Raw genomic sequence first — 25,024 nt, 5'->3', positions numbered from 1 at the left:
AGATCACAGGAGTCGGGAGGTTCTTTTCACCTTGGCACATTTATTGACAAGTCTAACATGCACAGTCTGTATTCTGTTATCCAGAGGCTGCCAGCCTTTGATCCAAAGCTTTCTACACCATGCATTTGCATCACCTCAAGACAAGCATTTTTCGGCTTAGCTCAACATTGCTCTTGACCTTGTTCTCTCTAGCTAGGTCCACAACAGGGCTGTCTAACCTCACTGGTAGTCAATTTGCTGAGCAGCCCAGAACAACGTTTGAGCTTTTAGTTATTTGCTGTGTATTAATATATGCTTGGAGTATCTGCTCTCATTTCCACTCTGATACTGCTGACAGTGGGTTGGGTTCAAAGGTGCTGGAGGAAGCCATAAAGAGAAGGGCAATTCCAGACTTTACACATGATCCTTACAAGAGACTAGACAACTGAAATCCAGTTGTTGTGGTCGTTGTTTTTAGCACAAGCCATTGCTAAAGTCTACAAGCACAAGGTCATGTCCGAAGGTCCTGCGAAACATTGCAAGATGTGAGCTTCTCTGTATTGCACAGAATCTTTCACTAACTCTTGTCCAAGAGTTTGCAGAATTGCCCCACTGCAATAATTCCCACCAGCGGTATATCACTAGCTCTTGTCCAATATCCTTGCTACTATCCTGGGGAAGCCAGGTACAAGAAGGATTGTGTATATATTATATACAGTGGTACCTCGAGTTAAGAACTTAATTCATTCTGGAGGTCTGTTCTTAACCTGAAACTGTTCTTAACCTGAAGCACCACTTTAGCTAATGGGGCCTCCTGCTGCTGCTGCACCGCTGGAGCACGATTTCTGTTCTCATCCTGAAGCAAAGTTCTTAACCCGAGGTAATATTTCTGGGTTACGGAGTCTGTAACCTGAAGCGTATATAACCTGAAGCATAGGTAACCCGAGGTACCACTGTATATGAAAGTATAACTTTACTTTTTTTGAAGGCATGAAGCAGAGAAAGTCACATGATGTGCTTTAGGCAGATGAGTGGTAGCTCTTAAATGGTTCTGCTGTTTGTACTGCAGGAGAAACTGTTTCAGTTGGAAGACCTTTGCTTCCAGCTGGATTTACGTCTTGCTGGGGTGCATGGTGTGTTAGGGAGGAATAGTACCTCTGCTGAGGGGCACATTGTGCTCCTTCTGGGGTGGTTGGTCCACCTTTGGCCCCCACCCTGCACTCAGCTCTCACCTGTGGCTCCTAGAAGCTGTCAGCCACACCCCGGGAACGGTTTTGACTGACCAGCTAAACTGGGTGTTGGTAGCCAATGGGTATCAAACTGGCTGTGAGTTAGGGACTTCCCCTGCATGTGAAGACAGGCTCTGGTGGATTGAGTGGATGAGACCAAACTGTAGAGGGAAGCAAGGGGCAGGTGGGTTTCATCAACCTGGGAAGGTATTCATCTAGCAGAAGGAAATCCCTGATCCTAAACCTCTGCTGCTTGTGGGATATCTTTAGGAGAAGAAAAGCCCAAGGAGTAAACCCTACACAATCCAGAGTGGGGTCCCTAAAACAGTTGGATGGCCTCTTGTACACCGCCTTCCGGCAAGTCCCGCAGCCAAGCTGGTGCCAAACGTGTTGCTCTGCTTTCCTATGGATCGGTGAGGCCAAGAGAGGAGTCTGATTGTCTGGGCAGCCCATGACCTCCCTACATATTGCCCAGGCTTGCGCCCCAGGGAGATCATAGATGGATGACAACGATAACTGAAGCTACTGTTGTGTTTGCATCTTGGATTACTGAAATGGTTTGGTAGCTCATTCAGAAGCTGCAGGTGGGGCAGAACAAAGCAGTTTGAATGCTGAGAGGTGTATATCACACTGGTAGTAAAAAGAATTGCACTGGCTACCTCTTAGCTTAAAACCCATGTTCTGGGTCTACTTATTATTACCGTGCTGCCCACTTGCTAATAACTTGGCATCATGGTGGCAGCAGGTGACCACTTCAAAGGGGTTTGATCTCAGTGCCAATCAGTTGAAGCTAATTGCTATAAGTTCTTAGGAGGATCACTAACTTAACCAGATGACTTTCAGAAAAAGGAATAAGCCCTGATAGCCAAAATATAAATCTCCACATTCAGGAAGAGTACATCTTTTTGATCCTGTAGGCAATTGTAAAGAAAGGGGTGTCAGCAGCAGACTCTTCCTCCTCTGCCATCCTCTTCCTAGTGACATCTGCCTAGATACTGTAGGATAATGAGTGCTAAACTAGAGAGGTCTTTGGCCTACTTTGGTCATCAAGGCAATTATTATTAGAAGATAAGGAGAATGGAAATGAGGTCATCACAATTGTCTTGGGTATTCTCACAGGCAGCCCCAAAGCAGCATGCTCCCCCACTGTTCGAGATCTTTTCAGGAAACAGTTAATGCACATTTCAATTAAAAACTAGGCCATTTTTTAATAAATATTTATTAGCAATATTTGTTCTTGAAAATATCTTCAAAAAGGCGTTTAAGGACTATAAACCCATATATAGTTGTTTGATCAATGTTTTAAAAGCTTCATTTGTTTTTGAAAATATATAGCTGGCAGACCAAATTTTATAAACAAGCCAGATGCTGAATTTCTTCCTTTGTACTTTCACTTTGGTTAAAACAATGCTTCACACAACATCAACAGAGAATGGGGTCTTGTAACATTACCTTTATCCTAATGTAAATCCTTTCTACTCAGATACTCTATCCATCATTTGCATGGATAAGATGTGATTACAGCTTCATTTTGATACTGTCCCAATTATAATCTAGCGCATCAAAGACCTTTAAAATGAAACACATTATTATGGAACTAAAATACACAGAATCAATACCTCATATAACTAAACAGGTGCCTACAACATCTCCATGGTGCTGACTGATTAAAATAAGTGTACAAAATGGCCTTCCTGCTATTTTTGTTACTGCTCCATGAGAATGGCATTTGCACAGGGATTAATCTTCCACATGCCATCCACTAAGCTGGCAGAAAAACTAGTGCTGTGTCTGTTAGTTGGAGGCTGAGAAACAAGGAGAGAAGGGAACTAGCAAGCTTTTCTGTGACACATATATTCCCTCTCCAAGTCAACAGATTTTCCTTTGATATCCAAATTATTTCCAGAACTTTCCGACAACCAGCCCCCTCAGTTTTCTCTGTCCTGCTAGCACTTGTCTATCCAGCTTTAACCTGTTTTTCTCATCTACAATTCCTGATGTTGTCTGCATAAGTGGCCGGTTTTTCATATTCCAATTTCCTACCTAAGAGGTTACTGAAATAAAATCCTCCCCTCTCCAGGGTCATTGTATTAAACTCTAGCATGTCTAAATCTATGTTTATTGGAGCATGTTCTCAAAGCCATTCAGGGAAATCACTAGGATGATGTTCATTATGAGCACTGTTATTTCACGACAGAACAGAGCTAATTAAATAAAGGAAGCTGACATGAATAAAACACTCGTCTTGGCTTTATTTGAAGCTGTACACGGCTGCATAATAACACTTCAGTATGAATGGAGCCCATATAGTCTTGTATGAACTGTACATAAATGCAGTATCTGCCTAACAAGCCATGAGCATTCCAAAAGAACCAAATCATCATGTCATATACATTGTCAGCACAACAAGGTGCCACTGTGGCAAGACATCTACTTTCCTAATATTGTCTCTGTTTTGATTATGTCACTTGATTTTTGATAATACATGCAGGTCCTACTATCTAAATGCTTGTTATATGGAAATTCGATTATCCAAAAATGAGGGGTTAGTAACCAAAGTTCGCTATACACACCACATGCCCCGGAAGGTATTACTAGCGAGAAGAGTGAGAGCAAAATGCAATATTATTCTTTAATGTGAGTTTTCACCAATAACCAACTTTGTGGGTACAATGAGGTTATCCACCAACAGCAATGGCTACAAGTTTTTTCTTAGTGTGTGTGTTGTGCTATGTGCTTGATTTTGAAACCATTTTTAGTCTTCTATAAAATAATATCCTACTTTTCTTATTTCTTATGTCCCTGGGGCTTTTCTCATCTTTCCCTACTCTTCTAGCCACCACCCCTCCTTTGAATTTTTACAGAACAGAAACATCTTTCAGGAAAGGAGGGTGAGTAGGGAGAGGAAGGAAGACCCAAAGTACAAGACTGGTGATGATACATGGTGAAGGAGAAGGTCAACTTTGGTATTAAATAATGTTTGCGAGACATTACATCATGTTGCAGTTGGCACCAAGGAATGTCAGGAGGGAATTTAGAAATACTGACCTCAGACATTTATTTTCCGAGGCATGTCAAAGAGGTGGCCACAGATTTAATCAGAGAACCAATGTTTGTTCACCACATCAACTTTAAGTGTGGCTTGCCACATTTATTACATTAGTAGATAAGAACTGCAACTCTTACTGGTCTTAAAGTCATCTTTGTGATTAAGGCAGAAATCCTATAGTACATGCTTATCCAAATGCCATTGAGCTAAATATGACTTACGTCTGAGAAGACTTGTATAGGATTGCAAACGTAATGTTCATAGCATTAGTACTTAAAATTCAGCCAGTTCATGTTTCCTTGAACCATAGATCAAAGGCTCAGATCCCATGTGAATTTAACCCATCAGTGCTGCTGAGCTGTTGTCAACTTCTCAGATGTGAGACTGGTTTTCCTATGGCAAGATCATCTGGGTTGAAAAATGGACTTAACATACTCTTTCCTTCTGATTTGTTGACCTTTTGTGTGTATGTGTGCACACATGCATAAATGTGGGCAAACATTGTTGAACCCATTCATAAAACCTACCCCACTGTGGCTCTTCGCAACATGAGGGATGCAAAAAGGCAGCTCACACTACAATGAATCACCATGTGAGTTCCCTGGCAACCCTCCTGTTTTCTGCAGTTGCACAAATACTTCTTGCCCTGTTACCCTTGACGGGTAGGATAGACAGGTAGGTTAGTTCAATTTCACCCAAACTGCCACTTCTCGAGCTTCACTGTGGGGGCAGATACAACCATCTCTGCAAAACCATGGTGTACTGCATTACACACACACACACACACACACACACACACACAATATACAGCACAACAAGACAATGACATATCCTTTCCAACAGCATACGAATCAATATGGCTAAGCTGACTCAACAGCACCCCCTCCCCCAGTACAAACAAACCATACCTCAACCAACTGAATGCAGCCAAACAAGCTCTGGACGTTCCAATCACTTGCAATGCCAACGTAAAAAATAAATATATAAATAAAGGAACAACCCACATGATGCTGACACAAAACCCCCGCACAAACACTATGCAACAGAATGAAAGATAACTATCCCACATTTCTCTCCCTCAACCACATAAGACAAATGACAAAGCGTGTTCTCCCTAAAATGAGAGCACGGGTTGCGGTGGGGGCTCCCAGGCCAGCCCTCTGTTGCCAGGCAGGTTAATGGTTATGGCCTGGCGCAACGAGTGGCTGACCGGGTTGCTGGGGCAAATTGCATGTAGCAAATTGGGTGGGTGGGACCATAGGCTTTAAATATTGGGGCTCACTGTTTCTGCTTTCTCTTTCGCAGTGTGCATCGGATCACCCGCCTGCCCTGTGTTGCGGTTGACCTTGCTTTGCCTGTCATAGGGTCGTCTGCCTTGGGGCAGGGGCCTAGTAGGAATTTTGCCATTTGGCTGATTGGCTGGTGCCATCTGGTTTTTGCCTACTACTTAGCAATTAGTCACAACTTGTAAGGTTGCGGTTAGGCATTGGTTATAAAAATTGGTGGTGGAGGGGTCAGGATAGGCTGTGCCTGCCCCTCCAATAGTGCTGGAAGGTAATTCCGTTAAAGGAATCCTGGGGCTTGCCACGATTTCGTCCAATCCCTGAAATGGGACCAGGGCCAGCAACCAACATAGATAAGCCAGGCTAAACTAGATTTAAAGGCTGGGAGGAAATCTGGCCAAAATCAGGTTAAAATGGATGCCAGGTATGCCTCACTGGGAAGCCCATTCCAAAGCTAAGCTGGCTGTTTCCCTGTTTCCCTATCATGCCTCGCTCAAGGAAAAACAGGGGAAAGGGCCTCTCTCTGTGTACGAACAGGGACATGTGGAGATAGGCCACCATTGTCTGATTCCCAAGCTCTAAAGAGTTTTAAAGATCAAGACCTTATTCCCCCCCCCAATATTATACCAATGTATTAATAAAAATAAAAATATGATGTGGGATTCTGTGGCTCTGAAATTACAAGTTACCCACTTATCCAAGAAACGCAAAGGGACTTATTTCTGAAAATATTGTGCTGTATGTCACATTTCCATGGCCACATTTGTGTTACTATTTAGCTGGATGCTAGTGAGGACTGGCTCCCTCTATGACTGTTGTGAGTGAGTGAGTGAGTGAGTGAGTGGTGAGTGGTGAGTTTCTAAGTCCATCAAGTCCATCATTACCAGTCATATGGTCAACAGAGCTAAAGACAGACAGGAATTAAAAATAAATCAATACATCGCTGCATTTTAATGGTGTGAATTAAAAAGCAATGGTAAGAGCCAGGCTCTAAAGCTGTGATACAATTAATTAGTAAGTAATAAACTTTGACAGATGAGCAAAAAAATAATAATTTCTTTACAGTCTTCCTGGAAAAGTTTTTGTTTGCAACATTCATTTTCTACTATGACACACACAAAAACTTTACATTAACACATTACAAGAAACTAATGTTTCCCCTCGAAATGGGGAAAATAATTCCAGGGAAAGGGTTTTAACTCAGAAGTAGCAAACACAAACACACACACACACACACACCAAAAAACCCCACCCCAGTATTTAATTAAGAATTGTATTTAAAGTAAAATTATGGCTTGCCATCTGAATTGTTAATTCACTGAGTTTACAGAGGAAACCGGCAAAGGGGAGGAAATGAAATCCGTCACAATCAACAGAGGTATATAAAAAAAATACATGATGGAAAAAGTGACGTGGATTATAAGTGTGGCAGCCTGCTTAGAGATAAGGAGAAGGGGGAAGAGCAGGCATATCAATCAACTTAACAGAGAAGCTTCTGGAAGTTGTGTGAGGTCAGAAAGGGGCAGGGAGAGTTGCCAGAAGCTATTGGGAGATTTCAAGTTGTGTGTTAAGAGAAAAAACTGTAGGCGATTTACTGAATTGGTACTTGCTGCTGCAATGCTCAGAAACATAAGGATGTAATCTTGAAGAAGAGGTTAGAATGGAGCTGAGAAGACACCAGCATCAAAGAGCAGTAACTAAACCTGACAAAGAGAAGGAACGAAGCTCAAACAAAGAAACCAACAGATCTGCTTTGAGATTTTAAGTAAATTCTGATAAAGCTGTAAGATAGAGAAGCTGTATTAGTCCCAAAGTACGAGAAGCAGAAAGGAAGTGAGGCGGCAGTGCTTACTACATATAGTGAGCTTGGTTTGAACTAAGTTACCAATTGCCCAGAATTTTACAGGCCCAAATAAGAATTCTGCTTTCTTGGCCAGTTAAAAGAATTAGACGACCTAAAGGCAGAAAAACACCTGAAAAATGTCGGCCAATATTTTGTCAGCTTGTCCTAGCATGCACAATCACACTGAGGGATTTATTTTGGTTTGTTTCCCATATATGCTACCCAATAACAAAAGTCCTCTGGGTGGTTAACGTTAAGATTTAAACTATTGGATGATGATCCAACAAAATCATATTCTGAGTCGCCCCTCTGAAATTATGGGCAACTCCATCTATTTCAATGAATCTACTCTGAGAATGCCTTATCACCAACTTCAAGGTATTGTTGAAATTAGCGAACATGCTGGTTTATTGTCTGTTATCATCCCAGAAGGATTGTAGCAAGTTGATGTTAAATTTCACAATATTTACCTTATGAAACACTTTGCCAATTTAAAAGTTCTATTTTCAATTTGCCTGTGACCACCTTACAGAGACGGTTACAGTGGTACCTCAGGTTAAGAACTTAATTTGTTCTGGAGGTCCGTTCTTAACCTGAAATTGTTCTTAACCTGAGGTATCACTTTAGCTAATGGGGCCTCCGGCTGCCACTGTGCCGCTGCTGCATGATTTCTGTTCTCATACTGAAGCAAAGTTCTTAACCCAAGGTACTATTTCTGGGTTAGAGGAGTCTGTAACCTGAAGTATCTGTAACCTGAAGCGTTTGTAACCTGAGGTACCACTGTATTTTAAATGTGACAACAAGAGTGCAAACTTGGGCCTGCATTATTGATATACTCATTATATTTATATGCCATCTCTGAACAAGAAGTGCTCACTGCAGCTTCTGGATCAAGCACGGGGGGCAGGGGGGCACATTGCTGCAATCCAGTCTTGAATTAACCAATGCATGAACTACTATGGCAAGGCTTTCCCAATCCAAGAATGGATATAGCTGTTGAGCCAGCTGCTGTTGGTAAAAAAAAAAACCACTTCCAGACACTGAGGCAACCTGAGCCTCCAGAGCTGGATATGGAAGCATCCCCAAATTGTGAACCTGCTCCTTCAGGATGAGTGCAAGCACATCTAGGATAGGCAATGGAACAATTTCTCAGACACAGGAAGCACTCACCCAAAGTGTCTCTGTTTTGCCAAGATTCAAGCTGTTTGTTTTCCTCATCCATTTCACCACTGTGTCCAGACAATGGCCCAGGGATTGCACAGCCTCTCCTAATTATGGAGAAACATGGCTTAGTATTCTTAGCATAGTGATGGCACCTTGTCCCAAAACTCCTAAGGACCGCTCCCAATGGCTGAATGTAGCTGTCAGGGTCCTCAAAAGCTCTCTCCAAATGCTACTTTCTAGAGGTAGGGTTGGAATACAGTGCCCCTAATTCCCATTTCTTGGAGCCAGCCCAGGAAGATGCCACAGTTGATGGCAAAGGGCAACCAAGGCCAACTCAGTTCCATGACCAGGCCTGAACCCAGACTGGAATGGATCTAAATAACCTGTGTCCTCCAAGAATACCCGCGGCTGTCCCACCACAGCCCTTTTCACCACCTTTTCCAAAAGCAGGTATTGGCAACTGGCCAATAGCTGTTCCAATCCAAAGGGTCCAGTGTACTCAATACTGGCCCAAGATAAGTATAAGACAGCTGCCTCAGTATAAGACAGCTTCCTGTGTTCCTAAAACAAAAAACGATTCTCTATAGTAGGGAAATATGGTCTGCTCTCAGAAACTATATATATATTAAAATACAGTGGTGCCTCGCAAGACGAAAAGAATCCGTTCCGCGATTCTCTTCGTCTAGCGGATTTTTCGTCTTGCGAAGCAAGCCCATTGACAGCTTAGCGGATTAGCGCTACAGCGGTCTAGCGGCTTCTAGAGATCAGCTGTTAAGCGGCTTATCAGAGGATCAGCTGTTAAGCGGTTTAGCGGCTTAGGAAAAGGGCGAAAAAAGCGAAAAAACCCCGCGGGACTGGCAAGATTTTTTCGTCTTGCGAAGCAACCCCATAGGGAAATTTGTTTTGCGAAGCGCCTCCAAAACGGAAAACCCTTTCGTCTAGCGGGTTTTCTGTCTTGCGAGGCGTTCGTCTTGCGGGGCACCACTGTAACCATCCTTTGTTTTCTTGGGGAAAAGGCAATTTGCAGTTATTATGGGGTTTTTTAGCAGGAATTGCCAAAAGGTTTACCAAAATGAAGCTGGCAAGTATCTCTCTGCATGTTTGCCAATATATTTTATTATACTTATTACACTATTTACATTTGGCTTTTCCAAATACTGTTCGAAATGACCCAAATAAGGACTGGATACAAAACACACCGTACTTTTAACAAGCATTAAGAAAGGGCGCGTCTTTCTTTAACCTCTGTGGAGTCACTAAGGTTCCCACAGTGTAGCAGGAATTTTCTCAGGCCCAAAGAAAATGTTGGGGAAGACCTTAGCCTGCAACTGCTGATAGGCTCCCTTGGACCTGCTTGTTTGATTAGTTCTCTCATCTTCTCCATCTCAACTTTCCAATGCTTCTAGGATATGCAAAATGTATTTTTATTGCTCATTTTTTTTGCTCTGCACATCTATGCCAAGAGCATTTATACAGGTGGTCGAAAAGAACAGATTGCTTTGCTTCCTTGCCCTGTTTCTCGGCGTCAAGACTTTACTATGCACAGCGTGGGGCTAAACAGACAGCAAAACAGGCCTCCAGGACTTGTCGTCTAGAAGATTTGATAGCAGAAAGGAAAAGCTGGCTCTCTCCCTTCACGCACATGTGAGCAAGCACAAAAAAGGGATTTTCATCACAAGAATGAACGTGCAGGTTAGAAGGGAGTTCCATACGATCCATAGGGGGGTTTTTTGGTTGGGGGTGAGCCTGTCTTTGCTGATAATACATAGGAAAAATGAAGGGATGGTGGTTTTTTCTTTTTGTTTTGCTATGTGGGATAGAAATGGTCTTCATTGTTCATGCATTCCTGGCAGATAGGAGACCACGAATCTTGCAGCAGAGACATGGGACGTGATACTCTCTGATGGAGTACTGGGGATTTCCAGCTGATGACTAGCATATTTTTCCCCCAATGTAACCATAGCACTGTAGATTGCCTGTAAATGCCCATGCCCATACCCTGAAGTGCCAGAACCACACCACATGGTGATGACATATTGCCTTTCTCCATTATAGTGGTACCTTGGGTTACATACGCTTCAGGTTACAGACTCTGCTAACCCAGAAATAGTATCTCCGGTTAATAACTTTGCTTCAGGATGAGAACAGAAATCGTGCTCCGGCGGCATGGCGGCAGCAGGAGGCCCCATTAGCTGAAGTGGTGCTTCAGGTTAAGAACAGTTTCAGGTTAAGAACAGACCTCCAGAACGAATTAAGTTCTTAACCTGAGGTACCACTATATACCACTCACACGCTATTCTGCTTCATAGTGCACTTAAGCTGGATGAAGTGTTTTTGTGTTGGTACCAATCAGTTAGCCAGCAGAAAAGGGGCGCTCCTGATAGGATAGAATTTAATCTAGAGTGGACATGAAATATTGCAAATTACACTAAAATGGCCCCAGATTATTCTGGACACAAGCTCATACGACCTACAGTTTTCCAGTACCCGAGCCAGCCTATTCCTATTCCAACATTCACATATTTGCAGCTTTCCACAAATCAAACTGAATCATGCAGGTGAAAAGCTTTGAAGGTCCAGCAGAAAACAATGATCTCTCTTTCCCTCTCCCACTACCCCTGCCCCACACAATACCTGGAAGGATGCAAAATTTGCTTTCTGATGCAATTACTTCCAAAACTGAAAGGTGCAGGGCAGAGATCGGGGTATAGTACTTGCAAAAACTGTATATGAAAAGGTTACATTAAATTTTTTACTTGAATTGCATGCGCTTCGTACGTCTACTATTTCTATCAGACATTTACTTGTTATGCATAGTAAACACTTATTTTCCTGATACAGTAATACAAAAAGGATGAAATAGTTTGAATTCCTTGAATCCAAATGCTGTATTTAATATTCCGGTTCTATAAAGCATGTGTCAATCTTGTAGTTAAAGCTGCTGAATGAGTATTTGCATGAAAGACGGCTGGAATGAAAAAAGCTTTGGATGATTACAAGAAACAGAAATTTTGTAATAATGGAAAAGGGATTTGGTTTATGAGTCTCATTGTTAGATCTACCAAGGTAAAGCATATGTGTGCATCTATAACTAAATTGCTTCTCTTTTAGCCTGAAAAAGTAGCCAAAAGGAAAGTCTTACAAGCAAATGACCCCCATCCAGCTAGGAAGCATATGTACCTGATGAGGAACTGCATATGCAGACAGGTGCTGCATGTGTGATTCTAAGCCTAATCCAGTTGTATGGACTGGCTGTGCAAAACTCCAGCCAGAAAACTGGCAAATAGTGCCAACTGGCTTTTCCAGAAGGAGGCTGGATTTAGCCTTTCCCTCAACAGCTGATTGGCAACATCCCTGATTATTCACAGGGGACTACATTCAAGCAGCTGAATGAGAGTGAAAAGGCAGAAGTACTGGCAACAGTTTCCTTAAAAATGGTTGCAGACAATTAACTAAGCCAGTGGTTCCCAAAATCTGTACACAAAGCATCCAAAACTCACTCACCTGGATATAAAATCCAGGACTTACTTCTATGTAAAGATGTTTGATTGCGACCCGAGAATACTCACTTGTAGTATTTTGAGCATGTAAATAATCTACTAGTTGGCTAAGGTCACAATGTAAGAAGTCGCTGCTTAGCCTTTGTGACTGCGCTTTTTTCAGAATTCACTTGTAGGAAAGTTCAATAGAAGAAAGCTGCACAGACAAAACCACGCCAAATCCCACATAACTTTCCTTTGGTTATGGAGAAATTTCATTTTTTTTTATTCATATCCTTCTTTCGCATCAGATAGATGTTCAAGGCAGTTTACAAAGATGTTTTAAAATCGTAACAAAACAAAAAAACTAACCAAGAACATAAAAGACAGAAATAAAAAGGCAGCATATAAACATAATATATTAAAAGCCAACCATAATTAAAGCCAAATACTTTAGTGGATCAGTCTGTAATCCTGAACAATGGAAATGTGTAAATCCTACAGAACTCAGTGGAGCTTACTTCTAAGTAAACTTGCTTAGGACTGTAATGCACAGCTTGTGCCTAAAAGATAATAATGAAGCCACAGCCACATATATTTGAAAAATAGGGATGGTAGTGTTAAGAGTTCGCACACAAAATGTGGAATGGTACTGTGAACATGCACACCAACTGTTATTCTGATGTCTCAGTGTTTGCTCAATGAAGATTCTCCAATCCAATCCAAATAACTTTATTGCGCTAGTCATTGGCCACGGCAAATCTGAAACAAAAATAAATGCAAGCAAAAGGGATGAAGATTATACAGACATGATCAAACGCACAATTGTTTTCTCCACTTAAAACAAACCAGCCTGAGAAAAGGTAAAGTGTTGCAAGAGGTAACATCCTTCTTTGAAAAAGTTTGATTGAAAACCACTTAAAACTTCTAATTAATAAGTTCTGTTCCCCACTTGAATTAATAAAAACCCAAAAACATAATAATAATAATGGACAGCTATTTGCCTCTTTGTGTTTTTATAGATGTGAAATATTTCATTAATTTTTTCATCAAAAGAATAGTTTATCTGCATTTTTTTGCATTATTAATGTTATGCTACAATAACACTGTTAATGCAGTTTCATTATTTCTACTTCAATGAAAGACAGACGGGAGGAAAAGTGCGTGTGCTGCTAGCTCCTGGGTTTCCGCAAGCTTGAAAGCAATCAATCCTCTTCAAATTAAAGAACGGGGGGAAATGTTAACACTTCCATACACTTTTCACAAATCAGATTCCCTTTTCAGTTTCTGCAGACTGATTTCTTCATAGAGCTGATGCCTGAACCTCAACATGTCTTCTACATCTTTATGGCGAAGCATTTCCTCAACAGACAAGAGCTTAAAACCATTCAATTTAAAAGGCAACGTGTTCTGCGCAGAGTTTAGAATCCCTAAAGACACTTTCAGTGAATCGCTTAAAGTGGAGCAAATAGGGAAAAGCCGAGCTGTCCATAACCCTCGACAGGTCTCATCACCAGAAAAGAGCTCGTCCGAAATTCTCAGGCCCCAGAGCTCTAAGCACTGTTCAAGGCTGATTCCCCAAAAATTGATTAAGTGAGTATCTGCCAAATCTGTCACTTTCTTTTTCAAGTTGTCTTCTGTACCAAACGCCATGCTCACATACATTACTTCTCCATCAATCCTCACGCTTAGCGTAGCTATGAAAGTGTTTGGAGGTATGTCTGCTTTTGTGTCAATATAACAGCCGCTGATGATGCTGTTTGTTCCCACTGAAACCTCTGGTCCCAGCCAAGAATATTCAACTACTGAGCCAGGTGAAACAGAACACCTTGGACCGAGTATACTGTGAATGATACATGCCGATTTCCCAGTGTCCTCCACGCTGTCTGGACAGATGCTAAAAACATTTGGCATCAACCCCATTTCTGATTTCAACTTCCTATCAGACGTGAAATGAAACAAATATTCGCAAGTCGTCCCAATGTGATAGAATTTGGAGTTATTTAAGAGTACAACATTGAGTGGCAATCCTTTTAGAAGTTCAAATATTTTCTCCCTTATTTCCACTAGGCCCGACTCTTCTTTTGTGACGTTTTCCATGTTTCTTGCATAATTTGGTGTTGCTCCGGGCCCTAATGCCTGGAGAAAGTCGCCATAGGCATCTATTTCACAGCACAACACGCCCGTCTGTTTATAAAAGGCCAGAAGTAGTTTTGCAGTGGTGTGATCAATGTAAAATAAGCTATCTGTGTACACGCACTCAGAAATGACATTGGAGTTTCCCTGTCCTCCAGGAGAAGATGCTGGACAATGACCTCTTTCACACACTGCTCCAGACTGACGCATCCTTGCAATGCTAGGCTTATGCAGGAAATGGTGGCAAGATCTGTATTCGAGCTGTCCCTTTTCTGTCAAAAGTGATGCTGGCTCCAACACAAACACACCGTGAGTCGTACCAATGGTCAAACTGGAAGGATGGGCTAATGCAGTAAACCCGGGCTGATCAAACCTTATGAATTCTGTTGCTCCAGTACTATAAAGTTCAATATCGTCGGCACAAGTAATCAGGATGCCTGGATTCATATGGAGGGGGAAATCAATGTACATAGCCAATTTTAAATCCAGCATTTGATAAACCGGGTCCCCAAAAGGCAAAGCTGTGAAGATTTTCCCCAGAGCGCTCGCATTTGGTAAACGTTGACTGTAGCCACCTTAAAAAGTAAATAAATAAAAGAGTAACTTTTACAATATGCACACAGGTGTTCGTGCAGATACACAGAATTTAAAGGATTTCATAAGTTATATAACATTTTACCTAACCATTTTTTTGTATGATTGATGGTGTAGTCCTGTGAAAACTTTTAAGAAAAACACTGGGGCCTACCGTATTTTTCGCTCTATAACACGCACCTGACCATAACACGCACATAGTTTTTAGAGGAGGAAAACAAGAAAAAAATATTCTAAACGAAACAGTGGATATATGATTTTTGTGGTTCATGCTGTGGCCACAGACATGTGATCTGACGGTAAGTTTGGGGTAGCCCAATGCAAAAATCCTGAGGATCCATGTGGATCCATGCTTTGTAACCACGTTTTTGCGCCATTGCGGCCCCATGAAACAGTGGGTGCGTGTGTTTTTTGGTGCAGGCTGTAGCCATGGATATGCTATGTGATCTGATGGTGAATTTGGGGTGACCTAGTGCAAAAATCCTGAGGATCCATGTGGATCCGTGCTTTGTAACCACGTTTTAAGTGGGGAGGGAAGGAAAAGAACTCAAGGGACAAGGAGCACGCGTGGGGGGTATGGAGAAGGATGCTGCTGATAATGCAGAAGAGGCTCCTCTCCGGCTTTGCTCCTTTAGAAGAAGCAGGCTCTGCGTCTCTCCCTCCTCCCCGGCAAGGAAACCATGATAGTAACCACTCTGAGACAAATCAAGAAAAATTGCGACCAACACTCTCCCCCAACAAGCGCAGTGAGGTCAAAACACACACACACGCAGAGAGGGAACTGGCCCTAAAGTCGCAGGGCGCTGGGGGAGTGAACGGGAAGCAAGAGAAGGAGAAGAAGCCCTGACACACACAGAGTGTCAATTCTAAAGTCGGAGGGACAGCGCAGGGAGAGTGAACGGGAAGCAGGAGGAGGAGAAGGAGCCCTCTCTCTCACACACAGACACACAGTGTCAATTCTAAAGTCGAAGGGAGAGCGCAGGGGAAGCAGGAGGAGGAGAACGATAGCTCAAGCACACACACACACAGCCCCTACAGTGGCTAATCCAAAATCGGACAGCAAAAAACTGCAGGCAGGGACAGAAAGTACGGGGTTGTTTTAAAGCAGCCAACCCCGCTCTGCTTCTCTCCCTCCTCCCGGCTAGGCTGGCTGAAAAGCTTCGCTGCTACTTAGCAGATCAGTGGGGAGGAGAGAGGAACATAGAGGACAGGGTTGTTTTAAAGCAGCCAAGCCCACTCTGCTTCTCTCCGTCCTCCCTAGCTCGGCTTGCTGACAGGAGCCGCTTACACCTGCTTTGCTGTTTCAAAGCAAGCCACGGACTGCTCACAACTGCAGCAGATTCCCCCGCCATCTGTAACACGCACAGACATTTCCCCTTACTTTCTAGGAGGAAAAATCTGCGTGTTATGGAGCGAAATTTACGGTAATTTGAATAGTAGAGTGCTGGGTATCTGGTGGGCAGGGCTTGTGTGTTTTGCTCTGGAATCAGCCCCTCCCTTCACTGGATGCTCCGTTATGTTCAGTTAAGAATGTCAGTTAAGAGGGACCAACTGCCTCTTCTTGCAGAATGTACTAAACTGTGTGAGTGAGGGGATATTCCCAGTTTGCCAGGGTTTTGTTAATCATACCCACCTCCACAACAAAAACACAATTGCTTGTTAAGAACAACCATTAGAGAATTCATTAAATCTGAAGCAGAAAGCCATGCAATGCAGGGGGAATTTATTTATTTAGATATATAATTTTATATTCCCCCAAAGGCTCAGACCAGGTTACAACATTTACAAAACATGTTTTATTAAACAGGGAAATGAAAGCTGAAATTGCTATTTAAATTATGACTGACATATTCACCTTATACTGTATGAAAGCAACTGGCTCTCCAATCTTAGATGTGATGTATGAACTAGATCAAGCTTCCTTAACCTCGACCCTCCAGATGTTTTTGGCCTACAACTCCCATGATCCCTAGCTAGCAGGACAAAGTGGTCAGGGATGATGGGAACTGTAGTCTCAAAACATCTGGAGGGTCGAGTTGAGGAAGCCTGAACTAGACTTTTCTTTTCTCAAAAATGGGGAGTAGCCATTGCTTCTTTATAGCAGACTCTTATATGTGTGACCTGGTATCTATAGCAACCAGGAGGGCCTTCTTTAGCTTGCAATCTCCATCTTGGGACAGGGTCTACAAGCTGACCTAATGACTACAACATTCAGCCTAATTTTCGTACACTGCCCCCAAACTACTTTTTGCAGAACATTTTGCCTGATGAAGAGTTCTGGAGAACGTTAAAGCTTGCCACTTTTAAAATAAGGACTTCCACAAACATTGACTTAATTCTGATTGGTTGGCTAAAACAAACTGAAACAAAAGCCACCATTTGGGTTCACACAACACAAACCATATAGTGGCGTGTTTGTGCTGTGTGCTGCATCCATTGAGGTGGCAAAGCTGCATGGAGGGCAGGAGGCACATTCACAATCAACCTATGGTTGAAAACAAGTTATAGTATGACATCCAAACTAACAGTATATTGAGAAAATAATTGACAACGTGCATGTTTCTCTCTATGCCCAGATAGAAGATAATCCCATAACCAAGTGCATACTATTAAGCATACAACCCATAACATGTTAATGGACAGTCTAACAATGTGGTTATTACTTTCTGGTGCACTGAAAACTCACCACACACAGGATTGCACTGGATTTCTGAATCCAGTGCTATGTACCATAAGGAAGTTACATCCTGCCCTCTCCAACTTTAGGGGAGTGATAGGGGAGTGAGATTTTATTGGATGCTGGCATTGGCTTTTATATATTCCTTCTCTTTTCCTGCTTAAGGTATTTGCATCGGATGATGATTCAGATGATTTGACCTAAATAAGCCAATCCAATTTGAGTTTAATTTTGTAGTGGGGAAAACCCCTATTCATCTTCACTGCTATCTTTTCTTCAGGGAAGAAAAACACCCTACATAATGCAAGAGAAGTGTAATTTAAAGGAACAGATTACCAGAATGAATTAATATGACGGTAAAAGAATCCCATTTATCACCATAACGTTCTTCTAAGCACTGAAGGACATGAAGCGTTGATCCACCGTTTCCTACAAAACATTTCAACACATACTTCAATTTAGAAATAACAAGAGGAGGCAATCAATATGCCTTGAGTATTCAGTTCGCTCACTTCTAGTATGAGATCACTTAACTGGGCTCACATAATAGGATGGAGAGAAATATCTTTCTTTTGAAATTTATGTCAGTTCAAATCCCCTTAAAGCTCACTGGGTGATGTTGGACTAGTTCACCATCTCTCTGTCTAACTTACCTCACAGAGTTACAGTAAAGACAAAATAAGAGTTCCCATGAACTGTCCTGAGCAATTTGAAGAAAGAGTGGGATACAATAAATGTGATAAAATGAATATATGTACATATAAAGAAGCAAACAACAGGTTTCTGCTTCAAGACTGCTTTCGCTAATACACAATTAGTCTATTTTTATTTATACCTCACTGACATAAATGCAACACATTTATGTTGATTTTTTTTTTTTACTTCATAGTGACTTGGGTAATGAACATTTTATATTGAAAATTTACCTCAAAGTTGTCAAGCCCAATGAATAGGACAAAAAAGTTGATGACTGACTGGATAGAATATTTAACTTCACAGATTGGTTTCAGAATCAGTTTGAAGGTATACCTGATGCTGTAATATTTATCCAAGACTAAAATGACCATTAACATACTTCTCAAACAGACACAACTTTTATTATGACTAAAATCTGGACTCCCTGTAAGCCTGGGCTCTTTAACCTTCTAGAGTTACCCATAATGAAATCTTGGTTGGCTGCAAAGTGACTCAGTGGACTGTGACCTCTCTATGTTAATGCGAAAATCAGGCTTGGTTGAATAGTATAAAACATATATAGGACACATTTGCTAATACAGGAGAAAAGCCTGCTGGATCACATCAATAGCATATTTAGTCCAGCACCTTGTTCTTGTGGTGGCCAAAGAACTGCCTATGAGAAGCCTGCAAGCAGAACTTGACCACAAGAGCACTGTCTCTTCCTGCAGTTCCTAGCAACAGCTATTGAGAACCATACTGCCTCTGGCCCAGAGTAAGATAGGTGTGGGTTCTTATTTCATAAGGTGGAATTAAATGCAACACTGATTGCTAGCTGGGTTGCTAGCTAAGTACTCCAACCCTTTGTTCAGTTTCTACCTGTAGAAATAGCCTTGGCGTCTTAGACACCATAATACATGAGAACGCACAGATGATAATACCTAAACTAGGATAGACCTTAATGAATCTATTCAACTGTCATGTCGTCCAAAAGAACATCCGTCTCATTAATACAGATGGGAGTTGCACACTTGAATCAAAAGAAGCTTAATAATAGTATTTGAACATATTTTTGGAGGTTTAATTAATATAATTCAGCTTCTAATGGCATTCTGGAAATCTTTCAGTGAAAGAGATACAGCTGTCATAATATGCACCCGAAGGAGAACCTTTTTATCTGTCTGAAAATTAATCAAATTATGCTGAATATTTAAATCACAAACTGGCTTGGTTTCTGCTCACCAGATGACTGGAAAGTTAGCCTTCCAAACTTGAGGCACGAGCCTGCCAAAGTTAAGCAAAATATACTGTTGAGCCATGCTGGGCTCTTATGTGGGGGCGAGGTACAAGATCAAATTATTGTTATTAAACTTAAGCAAGGTTATGTCCTATGAGTTTTAATGGAAGAAAATGATAGTGCTTATTTGAGCTAGGGTTATGCTTTTAACTTTGCTACAAAGAACTTATCTGTCATGTTGTCACATTCCCAGGAAATGCGATCAGAACCCACCAATTTTTGGTCCAGGAGGATCCACGAAAACATGGTAATGAACACCGAGCGGGAGTTCCTTTCTTTTCAGCTTTTGGGATAATTGTTGCTGGTAAGCTATTTCTTGTTTCTTGTCAACTGCTGTTATTACAACAATATCCCAAAATGTTCCAGACTGGACCGTTTTACCTGTTTGAAGATAAGAACATTTTATTACAGGAGCTACAATTGCCAAGAGCACTGAAGCGCTTTAAAACGATCCTCTCTCTAATAGACTCTGAGGCTTGGCTCCCATTTCTTACCTTTCTAGCTAAACCAGGGATGGAGAATCTCACACCTGCCGGGGTGCGCGCACAAATGTGTTCCCCCCAGGCTTCTTTACCTGGCTCTTGAGACTCGCTCCAGGTCCTAATAAAGCTATTGGGCTAGGAGTTACCCAAGGGTTTCTTCTTGCGCAATGGGCTTTCCCGCCTCTTCTCCTAACACCACCCACAGAAATTGGCTCAGAGGAATTGGAAGAGCCCCAGAACCAGTGGTAGCAGGGGGCATTATCTGACTGTGGATTTTGAAGGTTTACGAACCAACATAGCTTCATCTGTAATCTGGATAGCTCAGTTGGTTAGAGTGTGGTGCTGAGACTGCAGGTTCAATCCCCATATGGGATGGCTACATATTCCTATATTGCCGGGGGTTGGACTAGATGATCCTCAGGGACCCTTCCAATTCTGCAATTCTATGATCTATGCTTTTTGGTACTACAAGTCAGTAACTCTGCATACAGAATCAGGTGATATTACAATGCCCAGGACAAGAGTGGTTCTTTTGTTACAATGCTCCTGGCTCTGTGAAAGTACAGTATGTGGCTTAGTCAGAGTAGTTATTACTTTGTGCATTAAACTGGGTGTGGCAGGGAGGAAAAATATTTTATTTTTATTTTTAAATGTCTGCACAGATCTGATAAATACAATTGCTGAAGTTTATTCTGCAAAGAAAATGTGAGTGATTAAAATCAACCATTCACTAATTAGTTTTGGAAAACAATAACATATCAGGGATTTGTGAAGAGAAATTTGAAGAAGGAGAATGGGGGCAGTTGCCTACCTAACAGCATCTATCAATATAAGAGAAAAGAAGGAAACCTAAACACCAGGCTCAATTTTTTGTTTGCTTAACAACCTAAAGGGGTCCCTTCCACAACTATTCCCAAAGGCAAGGAAAACTAGAGTCACTTAAAATTTTGACACACTTCATCCTTTGTCTTCCCTGGTCTTCCCAAGAATAAGAAAGAGCCCTGGTGACTCAAAGGACTAGGCATAGCTCCTTGCCTGAGGGAAAGAGCTGGTTTGTCCTCTCCTAGCTAACTATTTTTGTTTTGTTTTGTTTTTTGTTTTCAAAACAACTTGGTATTTATCAGGGGACAAGCAAGGAGAATTTGTGGTTTGAGTGTTGACTCCTCCCTTGTGCTGTAAATGCCAGAAGATTAAAAACAAAGAATAAGCACATGCGGCAGCTAAGATACAGGACTGCTTCTCTCTGGCAAGGAACTATTTCTATTCCTTTGATGACCAACCTGTCGAAAACAGTACCCCATCAAATCTGGTGCTTGCCTTCAAATTACAACTATTTAGTAATTCCTATGTGAGATTTCTAGCTAGTTCAATTATTGCACCTATACCACACACTTTCTTTCGGAAGCTAAAAACAATTTTCATGGGTTCCCTAGTCTCTCTCCAACTACTGGCCATACGTTGACGTGCTTGCTTTACCAATATTAAAGCATCACATTCCTGCATAGTCTCTGCAGATTGATGCACTTACTCAACACAATGTTATAGGAAAATACACTCAGAAAAACCATTTTCACTTATGAGGCATCAAAATAGAGAGAGCTATGGTGTGTGGCTCAGATAAAACAGTTTGTGGATTCTGTAGAATTATTGTCAAAATATGTCCCCATTAAGACATGGATGAGAACATACTCCAATGTCATCCCTGCCTCACACTGCTAAATAGAAAGAAAATCCTGGAGACCTCAATTATCAAGTCACTATACCTCTCACTAATCGTCTGTGCTCTGTCTCACTCGGAAAGGAAGAAGGCATTACCTCTGCCATTCCACATTCCTCTGTTGCATGGCACGCAACTAGAGTGACACAACTAGGCAGAAATCCTATGCACATTTACCCAGGAGTAAGCTCATGGAATGAGCTAGGACTTCTGTATAAACATGCATTCCATTGTGCCGCTAAAAACATTTGAACTGCATGTACAGTCTTCAAAATACCTATTTTGGTAAGAGGATTTTGTGTGCAAGGTATTTTTCTTTAAAGAACTGAAGCCTTGTTTTGGAGAATGAAACAACTGCAGTCTCAATGAAATGAGCGTCAGGTGGAAGAGATGGGTAGCAAGCTGGCTGCCTTTAAAGCGAGATGGCAGGTATCAAAACCATCCACGTTCTCACTTTTATAGTTTCTCCCTGTAACGGGATCACCTAACTTCCGGTATCAATGGGTCTCTTTTTGCCAGGCTGGCAGGGTCTGCAATGGGAGAGACTGAGCAGGTTCTACGGGTGTGTCAGCTATGAAGCAAGAGCTGCAGGACATTATTTTCCTGCGCAAGTTTCAGTCTAGCCTGGGTGGAAACAACAACAACAACACATTTCCCCTCTGTTGTCCCGGACTCTCTTCCCTCAGAATGGGGACCTGGGTGCGGAGCGCATTTTCTGCCAAGGCGGGCAATGAAAAGGCAGGGGGTTGCAGCTGAGCATGCTCCATTGCATTTGGACCTGCCCAGCAGCACCGTTACACATGCAGACCAGAGAGCGGCCCAGCCCTGGCCCTCCCGGCTGAGCCCGTCCTTCCTTTGCACGCTGGGGATACTGCGGGAGGGGAGGCCTTCGCAGTCACTCGCGAGAAGGCTGCTCGCCAGGGGAGGAGCCGGCCCCAAGGTCTGCGCCCTGAGCGCCTCCGGGGCGCAGTGAGTCCCCCAACCCAGCCCTTCCACCTCTCAGCTGCGCGAACTTCTCCAGCCTCTCCCGAGTGGCTGCTCGCAGCAAAACTTCCGCCTCTCCTGCAGCCTGCATCGCGGCAGCGCCTTCTTCCCCGTCTCGCTGCTTCCGGGCTTGGGCAGCAGACCCGCCTCCTGCTCGACGGGGCTGGCCTCACCAAAGCAGCCCGTTGCTTCGGCGACCAGGAGGCGCGCACATCCCCGCGAAGGCTGCCCAGCGGGATGCGCGCGGTGCCCTTGCCCCGCCATCCCAGCTGGAGAGGCAGGCAGGCAGGGGAGAGGACGGGAAGGAGCCAGGCGGGAAGGGGAGAGCAGGAAGTGGGATCGGTGGGTGCTCCTTTCATTCTGCCTGCAAGGGGGTACAGGCAGGCGAGAGGCAAAAGCCAGCCGAGCCGTCCCACCAGCACGCACCCTGTATCTCTTACACACCGACACTCAGGTATTCATGGGTTTCTTTTCTTAAGTAATGGACTGTGTTTTTGAAGCTGCGAACAAACTAACAAGGCGACTCTTTCTTCTTCTTCTTCTTCTTCCTCCTCCTCCTCCTCCTCCTCCTCTCTCTCTCTCTCTCTGTGTGTGTGTGCCCCCTCCCACCTTTCCACATCTCCCCGCTTAACTGTTTCCTGCCTCGCTTTATAGCCTGGAAAGACACCTTTGGGAAAGACACACACACACACGGTTGCCTCGGATACTAGTCCTACTCAGACTAGACTCATTGAAATGAATTAGAAATCCAAACACTAATTAATTAAATGCTTTAATATGTGCTGGAAGCCAACCAGCGTCAAACTGGGAAAACCCAGCCAGATGGGTGGGGTATAAATAATACTTATTTATTATTAAGTATTACGCTTAGGTAGGAATAACTAGCTGCACCAATATAAGATGGGGGACACTTGGTTCACCAGCTGTATATGTTAACAGGATCTAGGAGTCTTAGTAGACCACAATATGAGTCAACAATGTGATGCTGCAGCAAAAGAAAATAATGCTATTCTAGGCTGCATCAACAGAAGTCTAGTCTCTAGATCAAGAACCACTCTACATTATTATTATTATTATTATTATTATTATTATTATTATTATTATTACCCTCACCCAATCAGTCATTATTTTACTACCAGCTTTGGTTGGACCTTGTGGTTCTAATTTAAATAAACCCCAAACACCCCTCAAATAAATACCACAATCTGTCCACCCCTGACCTACGGAACACAACGTCTCTCTCTTTCCGGGCTGTGCAGTATAGAGGGTCGGTCGTGGAAGAAGCAGCCACCTCATACATCCTTGCCCACCTGCTTTTTCTCCCTCTGGAACAGGGATTGGCATGCATATAGTCCTAATATTAATGCATGTGAAAGATAAGAAGAACAAATCCACCAAGGCATCGGGGATATCTTTTGCAGGCAAAGAACATGCCCTGCCACTGAGATAACAGCCCTTCCCAGTGATCTCAAGGGAAGAGCGGGTGGCCTGGAATGCTGGAAGAAGGTGACAGTTGGGTGCTGAAGGGAGAAGCAGTCAGGTGGGAAGAAGAAGCCAGGCAAGAGGCTTGGTCTGAGGAACAGGGCAGGACAGCACATCTGGAAGCCCATATGGGCTTGGTACAGGTGTAATACAGTGCAATGGTTTGATGCAAGTTGGTCTCATAGTCTGCCATTACATCCAAGCTAGGTGTGGAAATCACATTTCAGATTCATTACCGTTCTGGTCTGTAGCCGAGTGCAACCCATAGTCTGCTAGTTCTAATTTAACAACGAACTATGGTTTGCATGGAAGTTGAAGTAGCTAATTGGCCAGATGGGGAAAAGAGATTCTGGAATGCTTTCAGTGGGGAGATTCTCCCGGCACATATTTTGATGTCATTTTGGTGCCAGGCAAATACTTCTTTATTTTACTTTATTTTTACTTTCAGGCCTCTTAATTTGATTTGATCTGTTGGCTGGTGTATTTTATGTTTAGGGTATGTTTTTAGTTTGTAATGTTGTGTTTTCGAATTTCGTAAGCTGGCCTGGGAATTGAATGAAAAAAATGTGAGGTGTGGATTTGTGTGCTAAATAAATAAAACTGAGAGGGAGAAGAATAGGGGAGCATGTAATCATGAGGCTTGCTATGCCCAAGCCTGGCTTGATGTTGTACATGATCCAGATCAATGCTTTTCTTTATCCAAATTTCCAAAAGATTGTTCCTTATGCTAAGAACTGTACTTCTGTGCGATGGTGCACATGATTGTAATATTAATGCAATGTCACAGCCTCTTATCTCCCTTCCGTGGGTAACTGCCTATTGCCCTCTGGCAAGAGAGACCCACAGGACACTCAGAAAGGCTCTCACTCATCCACTAGCTTGACTAAGAAAAGAAAGAGGTGGCATTCTCCTGGTGCTTCTTTCTCAAACCCTTTGTGCTTTTGAGATCACAGA

The 25,024-nt window shown here is 42.6% G+C and overlaps 2 protein-coding genes across 14 annotated transcripts in view; one reads left to right on the top strand and one right to left on the bottom strand.

Moving 5' to 3' along the window:
* Window positions 1–12,283: 12,283 nt before the first annotated feature.
* Window positions 12,284–24,056, bottom strand: FPGT (fucose-1-phosphate guanylyltransferase). 2 transcript variants are annotated; one of them, XM_083743084.1, is made up of 4 exons: window positions 23,899–24,056; window positions 19,619–19,786; window positions 17,770–17,862; window positions 12,284–14,737 (listed from the first exon to the last, which is right to left on the bottom strand). In XM_083743084.1, exons 1-4 carry the CDS (start codon window positions 23,930–23,932, stop codon window positions 13,287–13,289), a joined length of 1,746 nt encoding a protein of 581 aa, XP_083599210.1. In that variant the 5' UTR covers window positions 23,933–24,056; the 3' UTR covers window positions 12,284–13,286. The 2 variants fall into 2 exon arrangements, with proteins under 2 accessions (XP_083599210.1, XP_083599209.1); XM_083743083.1 differs by lacking the exon at window positions 23,899–24,056 and adding an exon at window positions 22,601–22,733.
* Window positions 19,601–25,024, top strand: part of LRRIQ3 (leucine rich repeats and IQ motif containing 3) — a 48,584-nt gene continuing 43,160 nt past the window's right edge. For 4 of the 12 annotated variants that reach the window (XR_014565326.1, XM_083743057.1, XM_083743060.1 and 1 more), the window contains exon 1: window positions 24,153–24,277. The gene's annotated coding sequence lies outside the window, so the exon portion shown is untranslated. Of the gene's footprint in view, window positions 19,710–23,003; window positions 23,043–24,108; window positions 24,278–25,024 lie in introns of those variants that run through there. The other 8 variants (XR_014565325.1, XM_083743064.1, XM_083743062.1 and 5 more) reach the window with 6 other exon arrangements.

The sequence above is a fragment of the Podarcis gaigeae genome (assembly GCF_964106915.1).
Source record: "Podarcis gaigeae genome assembly, chromosome: 6".
In the NCBI taxonomy this organism is placed as follows: domain Eukaryota; kingdom Metazoa; phylum Chordata; class Lepidosauria; order Squamata; family Lacertidae; genus Podarcis; species Podarcis gaigeae.
Note: the sequence above shows the minus strand (reverse complement) of the source record. Positions and strands in the feature narration are given on the sequence as shown.